General features: G+C 50.9%; 1 protein-coding gene across 1 annotated transcript; it reads left to right on the top strand.

The window, feature by feature from the left end:
* The first annotated feature begins 7,568 nt into the window (after positions 1-7,568).
* LOC116967913 (interferon regulatory factor 2-binding protein-like A) lies at positions 7,569-9,331 on the top strand. The gene is given in 2 exon segments (XM_033014574.1): positions 7,569-9,007; positions 9,009-9,331. Coding segments are annotated over 2 exon segments (1,488 nt in total). The 5' UTR covers positions 7,569-7,702; the 3' UTR covers positions 9,192-9,331.
* Positions 9,332-16,171: the final 6,840 nt, after the last annotated feature.

Genomic DNA, 16,171 nt, shown 5'->3' with positions numbered 1-16,171 from the left:
AGGTGCTGCTCCACCAATTTACGGTGGGATTCACTCTGGCCATGGAGGAGGCCCAGGACAGAAAGGTCTGATTCGGAATGGGAGGGGGAGTTGAAGTGCTGAGCCTGAATCTGGAAGGCGATCGGTCTGAAGAAGGGTCTCGACCCAAAACGCCACCTATTCCTTCGCTCCATAGATGCTGCCTCACCCACTGAGTTTCTCCAGCATTTTTGTCGACCTCTGAATCTGGAGGTGTGTGCCTTTTCACATTTCATGGAGAATGAAAGCCTGCAAACGTAAGATCAAGCACTGATCGCGTTGTGCGTTGCCGCCCGCACCCACAGGCTGAGCTTCTGGCCAACAATCCCTTCTTTCAAAGAAGAAGATAGTCACAAAATGCTGGAGTAACTCAGCGGGTCAGACAGCATCTCTGGAGAGAAGGAATTGGGTGATGTTTTGTGTCGAGACACTGAGTTACTCCAGCGTTTTGTGTCTACCTTCATTGTAAACCAGCATCTGCAGTTCCTCCCTGCACAATCCGTTCTTTCATCATTGCTCCTCATGGCTGCGACTGCTCCATGAATGGCTGTGTTCTCCACACTGCTAGAGGGTGTGATTTGGCACCAACAACCCTCCCTGACCAGCAAAGGTGACACCACCCCCCCCCCCCCCCATAGGATTTGACAGAGGGGCCCATTCACTCCACTCATCACCTTCAGTCAATAAATCTCGACATATTTCGCTTGGGCAGCTGGTAATATCGAAGGTCGACACAAGATGCTGGAGTAACTCAGCGGGACAGGCAGCATCTCTGTAGAGAAGGAATGGGTGACGTTTCGGGTTGAGACCCTTCTGTCTCTAATTTCAATTCCCGCTCTCTCCATCCCTCCCCCACCCAAGTCACACCAGCATCTTGTTCTTATCTAGCACACAGCTAACAATCGCCTTTCATTTATCATCATTACTTTTTTTGCGTTTCATTCATTTGTTCTGTATCTCTCTCCATCACAATAGACAATAGGTGCAGGAGTAGAGGCCATTCGGCCCTTCGAGCCAGCACCGCCATTCGATGTGATCATGGCTGATCATCCCCAATCAGTACCCCGTTCCTGCCTTCTCCCCATATCCCCTGACTCCACTATCTTTAAGAGCCCTATCTAGCTCTCTCTTGAAAGCATCCAGAGAACCTGCCTCCACCGCCCTCTGAGGCAGAGAATTCCACACACTCACCACTGTGTTTCCTCGTCTCCGTTCTAAATGGCTTACTCCTTATTCTTAAACTGTGGCCCCTGGTTCTGGAACATCGGGAACATGTTTCCTGCCTCCAGCGTGTCCAAACCCTTAACAATCTCATAAATGTTTCAATGAGATACCCTCTCATCCTTCTAAACTCCACAGAGTGTACAAGCCCAGCTGCTCCATTCTCTCAGCATATGACAGTCCCGCCATCCTGGGAATTAACCTTGTGAACCTACGCTGGGCTCCCTCAATAGCAAGAATGTCCTTCCTCAAATTCGGGGACCAAAACTGCACACAATACTCCAGGTACTCACTGTCTATATCTCTCGTTTCCCTTCCCCCTGGCTCTCAGTCTGAGGAAGGGTCTCGACTCAAACAGTACAACTTCTCCCCCTCTGTCATGGGGTAGACTGACTCCCCTCTCCCCCCCCCCCACCCCCCCCACCCCAAATTCTTTGCACATCCCCAAACCTTTCTTCTCTTCACTTTAATTTCATGTATCTTGTGTTTTATGGCTGTTGGCAGATCAATTTCCCTCCTGGGATAAATAAAATTCTATCGTATCGACCCCGAAACGTCACCCATTCCCTTCTCTCCACAGATGCTGCCTGACCCGCTGAGTGACTCCAGCATTTTGTGTCTGGTTGGAACCACAATGGGTTATCCGTGGAGCAAGGCTACCATCTGGTGATGAGCTGTTGAACTGCAGAGCGCTGTTGTGTGAGAGAGGGTGTGGAACGCCTCATCCTGGGAGCAGATGCGGCTGGGACAGAGGAATTGGGAGTAGGGGATGGAGTCACTTACAGGAAGCAGGGTGGGAAGAAGTGTAGTCCAGATAGCCATGGGAGTCAGTGGGTTTATAGTGGATGTCGGTCAGAAGTCTATCGCCTGCGATGGAGATAGTGAGGTCAAGAAATGGTAGGGAAGTGTCGGAAATGGGCAACTTTAGGTACAGCGCGGAAATAGGCCCTTCGGCCCACCGAGTCCATGCCGACCCTCTACGAACTTCAGACTTTGGAGATATAGCGTGGGAACTGGGCCCTTCAGCGATCACCCCGCATACTAGCCCGATCCGACATGCGCGGGACAATTTACAGAAGCCAATCCACCTGCAAACCCCCCGTGTCTTTGGGATGTAGGAGGTAACCAAAGCACCCAGAGACTCCCCGTGACTGCATGAGTTTTCTCCGTGATTTTCGGTTTCCTCCCACACTCCAAAGACGTGCAGGTTTGTAGGTTAATTGGCTTGGTGTAAATGTAAATTGTCCCTAGTGTGTGTAGGATAGTGTTAATGCGCGGGATCGCTGGTCGATGTGGACTCGGTGGGCCGTAGAGTCTGTTTCTGCGCTGTATCTCCGAACTAAACGCAACTAGTTTCGCTTGGGCAGTCTGCACCCCAGCGGTATGAACATTGACCTCAAATTTCAGGTAGTCCCTACTTTCTCCTCCGCTTCTCAGCTCTCCCTCAGCCCATTGGCTCCACCTCGAAGGAAATAGGCAACGTTTCGTCCCGAAACCCTTCAGGAAGGAAATAGGTAACGTTTCGGGCCGAAACCCAGAAGGGTTTCGGCCCGAAACGTTGCCTATTTCCTTCGCTCCATAGATGCTGCCTCACCCGCTGAGTTTCTCCAGCATTTTGTCTCTAGTCCCTACTTTCTCCTCCCCTTCTCAGCTTTCCCTCAGCCCACTGGCTCCACCACTTCCTTTCTTCTTCCCCCCCTCCCCACCCTCACATCAGTCTGAAGAAGGGTCTCGACCCGAAACGTTGCCTATTTCCTTCGCTCCATAGATGCTGCCTCACCCGCTGAGTTTCTCCAGCATTTTGTCTCTAGTCCCTACTTTCTCCTCCCCTTCTCAGCTTTCCCTCAGCCCACTGGCTCCACCACTTCCTTTCTTCTTCCCCCCCTCCCCACCCTCACATCAGTCTGAAGAAGGGTTTCGGCCCGAAACGTTGCCTATTTCAATCGCTCCATAGCTGCTGCTGCACCCGCTGAGTTTCTCCAGCATTTTTGTCTACCTTCGTTGTGTGTGAGAGAGGCTTTTCAAACGTGTCTCGAATAGCTCTGTTGCAGTAAGAGGGATGGGAGGTTTCAGGGAGAGAATGACAGAGTGTGAGCCTCAAGGATGAAGGTAAAAACAGGAAATTTCTCCTCATGGCCTGGAACCGCAAGAAATTGTAGTGGATGCAGCCCAGGCCATCACACAAACCAACCTCCTCTGAAGAAGGGTTTCGGCCCGAAACGTCGCCTATTTCCTTCGCTCCATAGATGCTGCTGCACCCGCTGAGTTTCCCCAGCAATTTTGTGTACCTTCGATATTCCAGCATCTGCAGTTCCCTTTTGAACACTCTCCACAGATGCTGCCTGACCCGCTGAGTTACTCCAGCACTCTGTGAAACGTCACCTATCCATGTTCTCCACAGATGCTGCCTGACCCGCTGAGTTACTCCAGCACTCTGTGAAACGTCACCTATCCATGTTCTCCACAGATGCTGCCTGACCCGCTGAGTTATGGTGCAGCAGCATCTGTGGAGCTAAGGAAATAGGCAACGTTTCGGGCCGAAACCCTTCTGGAAATAGGCAACGTTTCGGGCTGAAACCCGGAAGGGTTTCGGCCCGAAACGTTGCCTATTTCCTTAGCTCCATAGATGCTACTGCACCTTCCATTCACTCCATTTAGTTTAGTTTCGAGATACACACGCGGAAACAGGCCCTTCGGCCCACCGAGTCCGTGCCGACCAGCGATCCCCGCACACTAACACCACCCTACACACACTGGGGGCAATTTTACATTTTACACCAAGCCAATTAACCTACAAACCTGTACGTCTTTGGAGTGTGGGAGGAAACCGAAGATCTCGGAGGAAACCCACGCAGGTCACGGGGAGAACGTGCAAACTCCGTACAGACAGCACCTGTGGTCAGGATCGAACCCGGGTCTCTGGTGCTGTGAGGCAGCAACTCTACCGCTGCGCCACCTATTGTACAAAATTTAGGGAGCTTTCAACCAAAGAAGGGGATGTTGTCAATAGACAATTGACAATAGACAATAGGTGCAGGAGTAGGCCATTCGGCCCTTCAAGCCAGCACCGCCATTCAATGTGATCATGGCTGATCATCCCCAATCAGTACCCCGATCCTGCCTTCTCCCCATATCCCCTGACTCCGCTATTTTTAAGAGCCCTATCTAGCTCTCTCTTGAAAGCATCCAGAGAACCGGCCTCCACCGCCCTCTGAGGCAGAGAATTCCACAGACTCACCACTCTCTGTGAGAAAAAGTGTTTCCTCGTCATTGCAATTTGTTGGAGGGAGGGGAGGGATATTTACATGTAATGTGTGTAAGATGGGTCTCGACCTGAATCATCACCTGTTCCTTTTCTGCAGAGATGCTAGATGACCCGCTGAGTTACTTCAGCTTTTTTGTGTCCATCTTTGATCCTTCTTCAGACTGAGCGTCAGGGGAGAGGGAGATAAGGAAGGGTCAGGTGTGAAAAGGAGGCATCAAAGTAGAGGTAGAAGAGATCATTGTTAGCTGGAAGAAGGTGACAACAAAGCATACAATCAGTAAAATTTAATCAGGACACTCAGACTGGTCAGATAACTAGGATGGGGGAGGAGTGGAGAGAGAGATCGAGACCGTTGATTTGGATGAGAACATACAGGGCAAGATTTGCAAGTTGAAGAAGGGTCTCGGCCCGAAACGTTGCCTATTTCCTTCGCTCCATAGATGCTGCTGCACCCGCTGAGTTTCTCCAGCGTTTTTGTCTACCTTCGACTTTCCAGCATCTGCAGTTCCTTCTTGAACAAAGATTTGCAAGTTTGCTGATTGTGAAAGATTACAGCACAGTCATCCAATGTGATCATGGCTGATCATCCACAATCAGTACCCTGTTCCTGCCATCTCCCCATATCCCTTGATTCCGTTAGTCCTAAGAGCTAAATCCAACTCTCTCTTGAACACATCCAGTGAATTGGCCTCCACTGCCCTCTGTGGCAGAGAATCCCACAGATTCGCAACTCTCTGGATGGAATGGTTTTTCCTCATTGATTGAATCGAATTGAATTGAATTGAATACCTTTATTGTCATTTGGACCTTACGGTCTGAACGAAATTTCGTGCCTGCAGTCATAAATACAATCATACAATAATAAACAATTATAGGGAGACCCTATACTTAGAAAGAATTAGACTTGTCTTAATGGACAAACAAGATCTTTTCCATAAAATTTGGGCTCCATTCATTAACTATCTGAAGGGATAGATTGGCACAGCACGAGGACCCAGCTGAAACTTGAACTCAGGAACAGATGAAAAACTATACTTTATACTTTATAACCTACGAACCTATCTCCATTGATGTATTACAGGTAACCCATTCCACCTCCCTTGTTTTTCTGTTGTGTTTTTTGCTTTCTTTTTTATTTGTAACTTTCTACCCTCTCTTTTTCCCGCTTTCTATAAAAAAAAAACCAATAATAAACAACAATAAACACAAATTAACACCACCTAAGCCCTAAATGGCCTAGGTGGGGCATGTTGGCCGGTATGGGCAAGTTGGGCCGAAGGGCCTGTTTCCGTGCTGTATCTATGAAAGGGAAAACAAGGGTTATTTAAAGTTATAGAAGTCAATGTTCATACCGTTGGGGTGTGAGCTGCCCAAGGACAATATGATATCAGGCGCTGCTCCACCAGTTTGTGTTGGGCTTCACTGGGCTGACAGTGGATGAGGTCCAGGACACAAGGGTCACTTTCTAGCAATGTTACAAAATTTTGAGATTTTAAAAATCAAGTCTGTAATTTATCCCATCAGATAAAGCATAAAAATAAGTTTAATTTGACACCTAATTCACTTTCATATCTCAAGTATTTAAAAAGTCATGGCCATTTTCATACTCGGAAATGAGCATCTTGTTCCCTATTGATTTTCTATGGACATAACAAAAAAGCTGTGATCGTGAACAGTCAAAAGCCCATAACTTTCTTAAAAATTAAGAGAACTGAATGAAATTTTCAGTTATCATAGATTGAAGCATTCTGAAACAAATATAAAATAATCTTACTTGGATGACCTGAAATTAAAGCATATAATTAGTTAGTTACCTAATTGTAGCTAATTTCAGACTTCAATTACTAGATCTAAACATCTATCCATTTCTTAATAAATGATTAACATTTTTAAATAGCCTAAATGTCCAAATAATATTCACAAATAATTCACAATAAAACATGATTTTTAAATCTCATTTACATTAATTTATAGGCCAAATGGAAGGAATTTAGTGTTTAATTGCTGTAAATAAATGCCCATTTAAATCAGCTTTCCAGTGGGTCCCTGTGGAACGCGCTGGTTTAGAACGTTCACATTGCGGTAGATTTGTGCCCCAAATGCCCAGAAAAATACTGCGCGATATAATGGGCTCAAAATGAGCTACTCGCAATATTAAACTTTGTATAAAAGGATCTTTAGAAGCCCTTTTTAATGTAAATATATACAACCTAACTTCTGCTATTTGCTTTATAAGACCCTGCGGTTGCTGGCGGTCGCGGGTTTAGAGATTGATTTTTAAACTACTATAACTATTATTCAAGGCCTTTAAAACTAATAATAGCTTTTGCGACGGGGTCTTCCAGCGATTTTTCGTTAATAATTAACTAGGCTGAACATTTTCGATTGGAACAGCTTAGAGAAAATCGCGTTTTAAACCCGCCCCCTCTAAACGGCGCCAAAATCGCGCACACGGGCTGGGACAGATTTTCAAAGACGCTTCAGGTAGGCTTTGCAACATACCTACACTTTCAGTCAATGACAACAAAACACTCTGGTCACTTGGCCAGGGACTACAAATCCCAGACATCAGTGGGGCAGCGCGATGGCGTCACTCCGGTGGGAGCGACGTGTTGACGTGCCATTCCTGGAGACGGGGCCCCTGGTGAAGCTAGCGCAGGCGCACTGCTGGCCCGAGGAGCGGGGCGAAGAATCCGCGCAGGCGCAGCGCGACGCACAGTGAGGGGCAAGAGCGACCGGCGCAGGCGCAGTGAGCACGAAGGGAGTCGAGCTCAACGCAGCCGCAGTGCGGTGCATGGTGGGGGTGGGCAAAGAGATTGGCGCAGACGCAGTGTGACGCAAGTTGCGGGGCAAAAGAAAGCGCGCAGTCGCAGTGTGACGCAAGTTGCGGGGCAAAGAATCCGCGCAGTCGCAGTGTGACGCAAGTTAAGAATCTGCGCAGTCGCAGTGTGACGCAACCTGCGGGGCAAAGAGTCCGCGCAGTCGCAGTGTGACGCAAGTTGCGGGGCAAAGAATCCGCGCAGACGCAGTGTGAGGAGCCCGCAGGCTGCGCAGGCGCAGAGCGGGTGTGGGCCTAGTCGTGTCCAATGTCCCCGCCATTGTGAGCGCACTCGCGCCGCGGGCCGCGTCTCCTTTCCCCGCACCGCCCGCCCGCCAGCACCGCCCCTCCCCCCCCTCCACCCCGGGCCGGGCCGGGCCATGGGCTCAGCGCCGCCGCCTCCACCCGGCTCCAGCTCGGCATCATCAGCATCATCATCAGGTGGTCGCCGCCACTCGTGCTACTTGTGCGACTTGCCGCGAATGCCGTGGGCGATGATCTGGGACTTCTCACAGGCCGTGTGCCGCGGCTGCGTCAACTACGAGGGCGCCGACCGCATCGAGCGGGTGATCGAGCAGGCGAGGCACCTGAAGCGGGCGCACGGACTACCACAGGCCCAGGCTCAGGTACAGGCCCAGGCCCAGGCCCCGCCGCCGCGTTCTCCCGCTCCCCGGCACCCGCACCGCTTGCTGCAGCTGCCCGACTACCCACCGCCGGGGCCCGGTCCCGGGCCTGTACCTCCCCGCACTCTCCTCGGGCCCGCCGCGCTGCTAGGCCTCAACCCCATGGGCCTAGAGCCCGGCCGCCGGCCCGAGTTGGAGCGGGCTCTACGGGACAAGCCTGGCCCTCCTCCGGCTGAGCCGCTGGCCGAGCTAGGCCGCGCCTTGCGCCACCGAGCCGAGGAGTGGGCTGGAAGGCCGGCCGCCGTCAGGGACTCTCTCCTCGGCCTGTCCGAGTGCGCACCCGTCGCCCTCCGCCTGCGGGCCGAGCCGTCGCTGGGAGCCCGAGTCCTGGCCTTCGATGCGGCCGAGAGGCCCCAAGACCGGGCCCTGGAGTTGCGGCTGCTGGTCGAGTACCCGCCCGGCTCGGGGTCGGTGCATTGCGGGGCTGCCGAGGCCTGCCGCCGGATGCTGGGCGACTGCAACAAGGAGAGGGCCTGCAGCCCTGGCCTAGAGGGCCTGGAATACCAGAGGAGGCCTGGAGGCAACAGTGCAGACTGGAGGCCCCTGTCCCACCTACTGACAGAGGGAGCCCGACTCTTCAAGGAGCCCGTGCCAGCCGAGCTGATGCCCGAGTCCCAGGCGGGCGGACTGGGGTTGCCCAGAGCCGGGCATCGCCGCCGTAAAGCTTCTCCGGACGGGGAGCCCGAAGCTGGCAAGGCGGCGGCAGGAGACGGGCATTCCTGGGCATCGCTGGCCGAAGGGGCCGTGGGTCAATCGCCCGTCGCCCTGGTCAGCAGCAGCGCTTCGGACCCCAAGGACGGTGGGCAGGCGGTCCACTCCACCACGGCGCTTGGGCAGAGGCGCCTGACGCCGCGTAACGGGGAGCCGGGAGCCCCCGAAGCCGGGCAGGCCTGCGAGCCTCAGGGGGCCCCCGATTCCTCCAACGGGCCCCTGTGCTGCACCATCTGCCACCAGCGGCTGGAAGACACCCACTTCGTCCAGTGCCCCTCCGTGCCCGCCCACAAAGTTCTGCTTCCCCTGCTCGCGGGAGAGCATCAAGGCGCAGGGGGCCGGCGGCGAGGTCTACTGCCCCAGTGGCGAGAAGTGCCCGCTGGTGGGCTCCAGCGTGCCCTGGGCCTTCATGCAGGGGGAGATCGCCACCATCCTGGCCGGCGACATCAAAGTGAAGAAGGAACGAGACCCTTGACCCACCCGTGCATCAATGCGGATCCGCATACACAAACTGGCACCGTCTGCACTTCTTCCAAAGGACTGAGACATTTCCCCCAACCAAAAAACTATGAGACAAATGGGATTAACATCCACTGGCAGAGCCCTGGAACAAACTTGACTGCAGCAGGGACTGCCAGCTTTGCTCGGGAGAGCAGAGAGAGGTGCCATTGCCACGTGTGACAGCACAATCATTGTTTTCAATCGGTAGCCTGTCCAAACCTGGTTCTTCCACGAGGCCTCGACCTGTATCACAAGGATGTCCTGCGCCTTCAGAATGAGGACTGGTATCCGGTCATTAACCCTGATCTGGAGCATCTTCCCGTGTTCATCAAGCTTTTATCGACATGCATTTTATGTGTGTGTGTGTGTGTGTGCCTGTGTATATATGTCGTGCCACTTTTCATTCTGACAAGTATGCGGATGCAGAATGGCGCCCAAGCAGATCCGATCGCTTGACTTTGCCTGCTGTTGCCCTCGTGCCTGTGTGTGTGTTGCCTGTCCATGCTTTCGGCAGCGGTGAAGGTTCGGGCGATGTTTCTCTGAGATTAAGAAGGAACTGCAGATGCTGGAAAATCGAAGGTAGACAAAAATGTCCCGAAACGTTGCCTGTTTCCTTCGCTCCATAGATGCTGCTGCACCCGCTGAGTTTCTCCAGTTTTTTGTGTACTTTCTCTGAGATTAGTTGCCCCAGGTTCAGCTCGAGTTGACAGCCGGATTTACAGTCAGCCGCAGTCTTTGTCTGCAGGATCAGATTTGTATTGCTGTCAAAAGAAATCAGTCGGGCCTGTCTCATTGGACTGTCAGAGCAATAAAGAGTTAAGTTTGGCAAGGGGTCGTGGGTGTTGCTTGTGTCCCTGACTCAGCCCTTGTTTCTGGGGGCATGGCTACAAACCAGTTGCCGACAGGGTCTCCAATGCTGTCTGATTTGACCTGAATTGTTTGAGCACAGCAAGCAATTCTCATTTTGTACCTCCCCTCTCCCTTTCACACAAAGATTAAGGAAGGAAAGGATTTGTACGGGAGTTTGGTCGACCCTGGTCAATGATCAGCCTTGTGGAGGTACTGGTGGTTCTAGTTGAATGGTGCTGCCTCTGTGCCCTGTGTGCGGAGAAGAGCCAACCCCCTCCCAAACCTCACCTGCACCAGCGGTCGGCAACTGCCCGACCAGCTGAGGTAAAACTCAACGAGCGGCAGTCTTAATTTCTATGTCGCCAGTGAGCTGATACCTCAACCAGAGTTTGGGGACTGGATGATTTCACATCTGGGGGGGGGGGGGGGGGGGGGGATTTGACGTTTAATAAGAACGAAACATAGAAAATAGGTGCAGGAGTAGGCCATTCAGCCCTTCGAGCCTGCACCGCCATTCAATATGATCATGGCTGATCATCCAACTCAGTATCCTGTACCTGCCTTCTCTCCATAGCCCCTGATCCCTTTAGCCATAAGGGCCACATCTAACTCCCTCTTAAATATAGCCAATGAACTGGCCTCAACTACCTTCTGTGCAGAGAATTCTCAAACTCTCAAGAAATTCTCAAACTCCGCATGAAATGGTATCCAAACCTCCACGGTTTTATTATGCTCTAAAAACGAAATATTGCTGTTTCTGAGACAGATTCTATCTGGCCCGACCCCTAATGAGAAGGTGTACTATGTGTGACTGACTCCCTTCCCGTTTGTAACAGGCATATTGATGGGAGAGAGTTATATCACAGTGATGCCCCTGCACTTGGGAACTGAACTGTTGTCGCTCTGGGATGCCCTTTGTGCTCCAAAAGTGTGCAAAGCAACCTTCCGAAAGAAGCACAGCCTGTCCTTCCTTCGCTATGTAAGCAGGGCTGTGCAACAAAAGTTGGGTATAGCTTTGGAAAGGCAGCAGGAGTCAGTGTGAGTGGAAGTCGTTTGAACGGGATTGGGAAAAATTAATCAAAATGTGATTTATCATGGCAGGCCCTAGTGTTTGCTGTTTGGTTTGATCATCTGGTGCGTATATAAAAACGCCACTGTTTTTGAAGATATCATGAGGAAACACTACTGCCCCCATTGCAAGTAATCCAATGGGCTGGGAGTTTCCTTTGTGTGTCATTAAGGGTTTTATGGTGGTCTGATTTACCAGTGTGTTGTCTCTCGATTCCTGTGGTTGTACAGCCTGCTTCTCCTCCCTCCTCCCCCCCCCCCCCCTGTAATAATCTGTAATATGTTAGCTTGTGATAATCATGATTTAACAATTTTTTTTTATATTTAAAAACAAAACAACTACAAATTAAAATCTTTTTACTGGGGCTCGATTTCTTTGGTGTCTGGCGGTCAGAATTTGTTTCGAAGGTTGTTTGGCACGGTGGCACAGCGGTAGAGCTGCTGACACCCGGGTTCGATCCTGCCTACGGGCACTGTCTGTACGGAGTTTGTACCTTCTCCCTGTGACCTGCCTGGGTTTTCTCCGGGTGCTCCGGTTTCCTCCCACATTCCAACGACGTACAGGTTTGTAGGTTAATTGGCGGTAAAATTGTAAAGTGTCCCTGGTGTGTGTGTAGGATAGTGTTAGTGCGCAGGGGATAGCTGGTCGGCGCGGACTCAGTTGGTCGAAGGATCTGTTTCAGCGCAGGATAAAGTCCGATTAAAGATAGTCTGAGGGTCCCCAGAGACGTAGATAGCTGCTCAGGACCGCTCTACCTGTTATAGACATTAGGAGTAGGCCATTTGGCCCTTCGAGCCAGCACCGCCATTCAATGTGATCATGGCTGATCATTCCCAATCAGTACCCCGTTCCTGCCTTCTCCCCATATCCAAGACTCTGCTATTTTTAAGAGCGCTATCTAGCTCTCTCTTGAAAGCACCCAGATAACCTGCCCCCACCGCCCTCTGAGGCAGAGAATTCCACAGACGTTAGAATGGTTCAGTTGCCTGATAACAACCGGGAAGAAACTGTCCCTGAGTCTGGAGGTGTGCGTTTTTAAAGACATCACCATCATGGCTCCACTACTCCAAATGCGGCCTGAACAAAGTCCTACAGATCATGGCACAGTAAGAAGGAACAGCAGCTCATATTTTGCTTGGGCAGCTTACACAGCGGTATGAATATTGATTTAAACTTCAAGTAACCCTTGCAACCCCTCTTTCACCGTCCCTCCCCCACCCAAGTCCTACAAGCTTCAACGTAGTCATCTATAACTCGTTTTCACCCAGCCTGCATCTAACAATGACCTGCAGATGCTGAAAAATCTCCAGACCAAATGTAGAGAAACATAGAACTGCAGGTAGACAAAAAGTGCTGGAGAAACTCAGCGGGTGCAGCAGCATCTATGGAGTGAAGGAAATAGGCAACGTTTCGGGCCGAAACCCTTCTGGGTTTCGGCCCGAAACGTTGCCTATTTCCTTCAGGGTTTCGTCCCGAAACATTGCCTATTTCCTTCGCTCCATAGATGCTGCTGCACCTGCTGAGATTCTTCAGCATTTTTGTGTACCTTCTAACAATGACCTGTTTGCTTAACATTCTTCCCACACATCTTTCATTCATTTGTTCTCAATCTCTCCCTATCACTGTCGATATCTCTCGTTTCCCTCTCCCTGACTCTCAGTCTGATTCGTATGTCTGTACGGTGACCACACATTTCACTGTACCAATTGGTACATGTGACAAATAATGTCTCGTCTCTTGGGTCTCGACCCCCAAACGTCGCCTATTCCTTTTCTCCAGAGATGCTGTCTGACCTGCATTTCAGTCTAGCTTCATGACGCTCTGACTCTTCCACTCAGTGCCCTGAGCGATGAAGGCATGTTTGCCATCTGCCTTCTTTACCCACTTCTAGAGGGCCACGCTAGATTGCCAGCTGTTCATAGTAACTGAAAGACTCTCAGGGGAATTATTTACATCTGATGACAGATCAGAAGGTCTTTGTCACAAGAGTAACCTGGGGCATGAACCCAGGAGGTGGAAGCTGTGGGCGATGTTAAATGATAATCAGGCTTAGATTAAATTCTTGGTTAAAGTATAATTCTGGCATTGGCCCAACATTGATAGAGCTATTGCCTTACAGCGCCAGAGACCCAGGTTCGATCCAGACTACTTGTGCTGTCTGTATGGAGTTTGTACGTTCTCCTCGTGCCAGCGTAGGTTTTCGTCCGAGATCTCCGGTTTCCTCCCACACTCCAAAGACGTACAGGTTTATAGGTTAGTTGACATGGTATAAATGTAAAATTGACCCTAGTGTGTGTAGGATAGTGTTAAGGGCCTGTCCCCACTTGGCTGTCATTCACGTGACAGGCTGTAGTGACTGATGCGCCACAGTCCGCGCGCTCATCATGCGTCCGCACGGCCGACTGGAGCGCGTGACGTCATTTGAAGACACACAAAATGCAGGAGTTACTCAGCGGGACCGGCAGCATCTCTGGAGAGAAGGAATGGATGATGTTTCGGGTCGAGACTCTTCTTCAGTCTGAAGAAGGGCCTCGACCCGAAACTGTCACCCACTGCTCTCTCAAGATGCTGCCGGTCCCGCTGAGTATCTCCAGCATTTTGTGTCTATCTCGATCGTCTTGGCCCCGCTCTGGGAGTAGGAGTGGGGGCGGATACGGAACGGCCGTGAGCCCCAGGCCGAGCTCGGCGATGGTTTGCCGGCTTCTGGCTGCTGTTGAAGGTGAGACGTTGCCACCGCGCCAGGGTCTTGGGCGTTGTCCACTTTGGCCGTCAGTTACGCGACAGCCGGTGGCCGCCCAAAGATTTAGTGCGGGCCGAAGTCCACACTCCTCCACCACCACTCCACGCGCCCGTCCCCCCGCGCTAGCAGGTCGCGTAAATGGCGCTGCGATGACGGCCAAGTGGGACAGGCCCTTAATGCGCAGGGAATCGCTGGTCGGACGGACACGGTGGGCCAAAGGCGTTTCCACGCTGTATCTCTGAACTAAACTACATTTACATTCATGAGTTTCTAGGAGCAGAATTTGGACCATTCGGCACATCAAGCCTACTCCGCCATTCAATCATGGCTGATCTATCTTCCCCTCTCATCCCCATTCTCTGCCTTCTCCCCATAACCTTTGACACCCGTGCTAATCAAGAGCTAGCAATCTCCGCTTTAACAATACCTGAAGCCTTGGCATCCACAGTCCATCTTTGGCAATGTATTGCACAGATTCACCACCCTCTGGATAAAGAAATTCCTCCTCAACTTTTGTCCTTTTATTCTGAGGCCTGTGCCCTCTGGTCCTAGATTCTCCCATTACAGGAAACATCTTCTCTACATCCACTCTACCAGACCGTTCACTATTTGGTAAGTTCCAATGAGACCCCCCTCGTTCTTCTAAACTCAGCGAGTACAGGCCCAGAGCCGTCAAAAGTAGTGCAATTCCCCAAGTCCTTTAAATTGCCTTCTCCCCATAACCTCTGACACCCAGGCTAATCAAGAATAGCTCTTAAAAAATATCCATTGACCTGGCCTCCACAGCCTTCTGTGGCAACAGAATTCCCAGATCACCACCCGCTCACTAAATAAATCCTCCTCATCTCCTTCTTAATTGTGAGGCTATGACTGGTCCTAGACTCTCCCACTAGTGGAAACATCCTCTCCACATCCACTCTATCAAGCCTTTCACTATTCGGTACATTTCAATGAGGCCCCCCCTCCCCCCATCATTTGGTCCCTGGGTGCAGTTTCCAGGAGTATTTGGGGGAGAGCATTTAGTTCCCGGAGGGGAGTCCCCCCCTGCCACGTTATACCATGTAATCCCGTGCTACCTGCTCCATAGTCGGTGACTAAACCGCCTCCCTCCCACACCTTGCATTCCCTTCCATATCTCCAGTTTCACTTCCCCTAACTCTCAGTCTGAAGAAGGTCCCCATCCTTCTCTCCAGAGATGCTGCCTGTCCCGTTGAGTTACTCCAGCTTTTCGTTGGCTGTCTTCGGCGGTAAAACCAGCATCTGCAGTTCCTTCCTCCAGATTACAACATCGATTCGACTTTTAGAAGTGTTGATTGTGAAGGAAGCACTTTGAGACATCCTGAGGTGGTGCAGAGATCCAAGCTTCCACTGGGGGGTGGGTTAGAGCTTGGGAACAGAAAGGTTATGTTGTAAGCAGAATGTGTGGACATTTGAAGGTAGACAAAAATGCTGGTGAAACTCAGCGGGTGAGGCAGCATCTATGGAGCGAAGGAATAGGTGACGTTTTGGGGCGAGACCCTTCTTCAGACTCTTTAGAATTTGATTCAGTTGACTTTGGTAGAACTTCAGAAAGGAACATCCTACCACAAGAAGAAATTTGCACCAGTCTCGTACAATAAGCCGATTAGCATGGATTAATTTGCCCAACAGTCTATCACTGTATGCCATGTTGTCACTTGCGGGCGGAGCACCAAGGCAAATTCCTTGTATGTGAATATACTTGGCCAATAAACTTACTCAAGAGTTGACACACCTGGCGCGTCTGCACACAATTCAAACATCTTCAAATTCACCTCTGGCCCTTCCTGCAGGAGGTCGCTGTAATCAATGAATTGGGTGCAATGTCTGGGATTCTGAGCTGTGGTTGGTGTTCCCTGCAGATGCACTGGGCGAAAAAACATCCCCGTGAAGATCTTGGATCGGAGATGTTTTTTTCCAATTTATTATTATTCATTTCGAGCAGAATAAAAGAAGTGTGAAACAGACATAGAAAAACAAAACAAGAATATTTATAAAGTGTCATGGACAATATCTATAAATAAATGAATCGTATGTGTCCGAAAAGGAGCAGAAGAAGCAAAGCTTATTAATTCCCACCCCTATTCACTGCTTGTAATTATATATACAAATGTCACAGAGGTTCAGAGATACAGCACTGAAACCGGTCCACACCGAATGCGATCCGTTCACCCGGTAACTTGCTGCCTCCCAGCGCCAGAGACAGGGTTCGATCCTGGACTACACATGCCGTCGTACGGAGTTTGTACGTTTTCCCTGTGACCGCGTGGGTTTCCTC

The sequence above is a fragment of the Amblyraja radiata genome, chromosome 41 (assembly GCF_010909765.2).
Source record: "Amblyraja radiata isolate CabotCenter1 chromosome 41, sAmbRad1.1.pri, whole genome shotgun sequence".
NCBI lineage: Eukaryota > Metazoa > Chordata > Chondrichthyes > Rajiformes > Rajidae > Amblyraja > Amblyraja radiata.
This window is presented reverse-complemented; position numbering and strand designations above follow the sequence as displayed.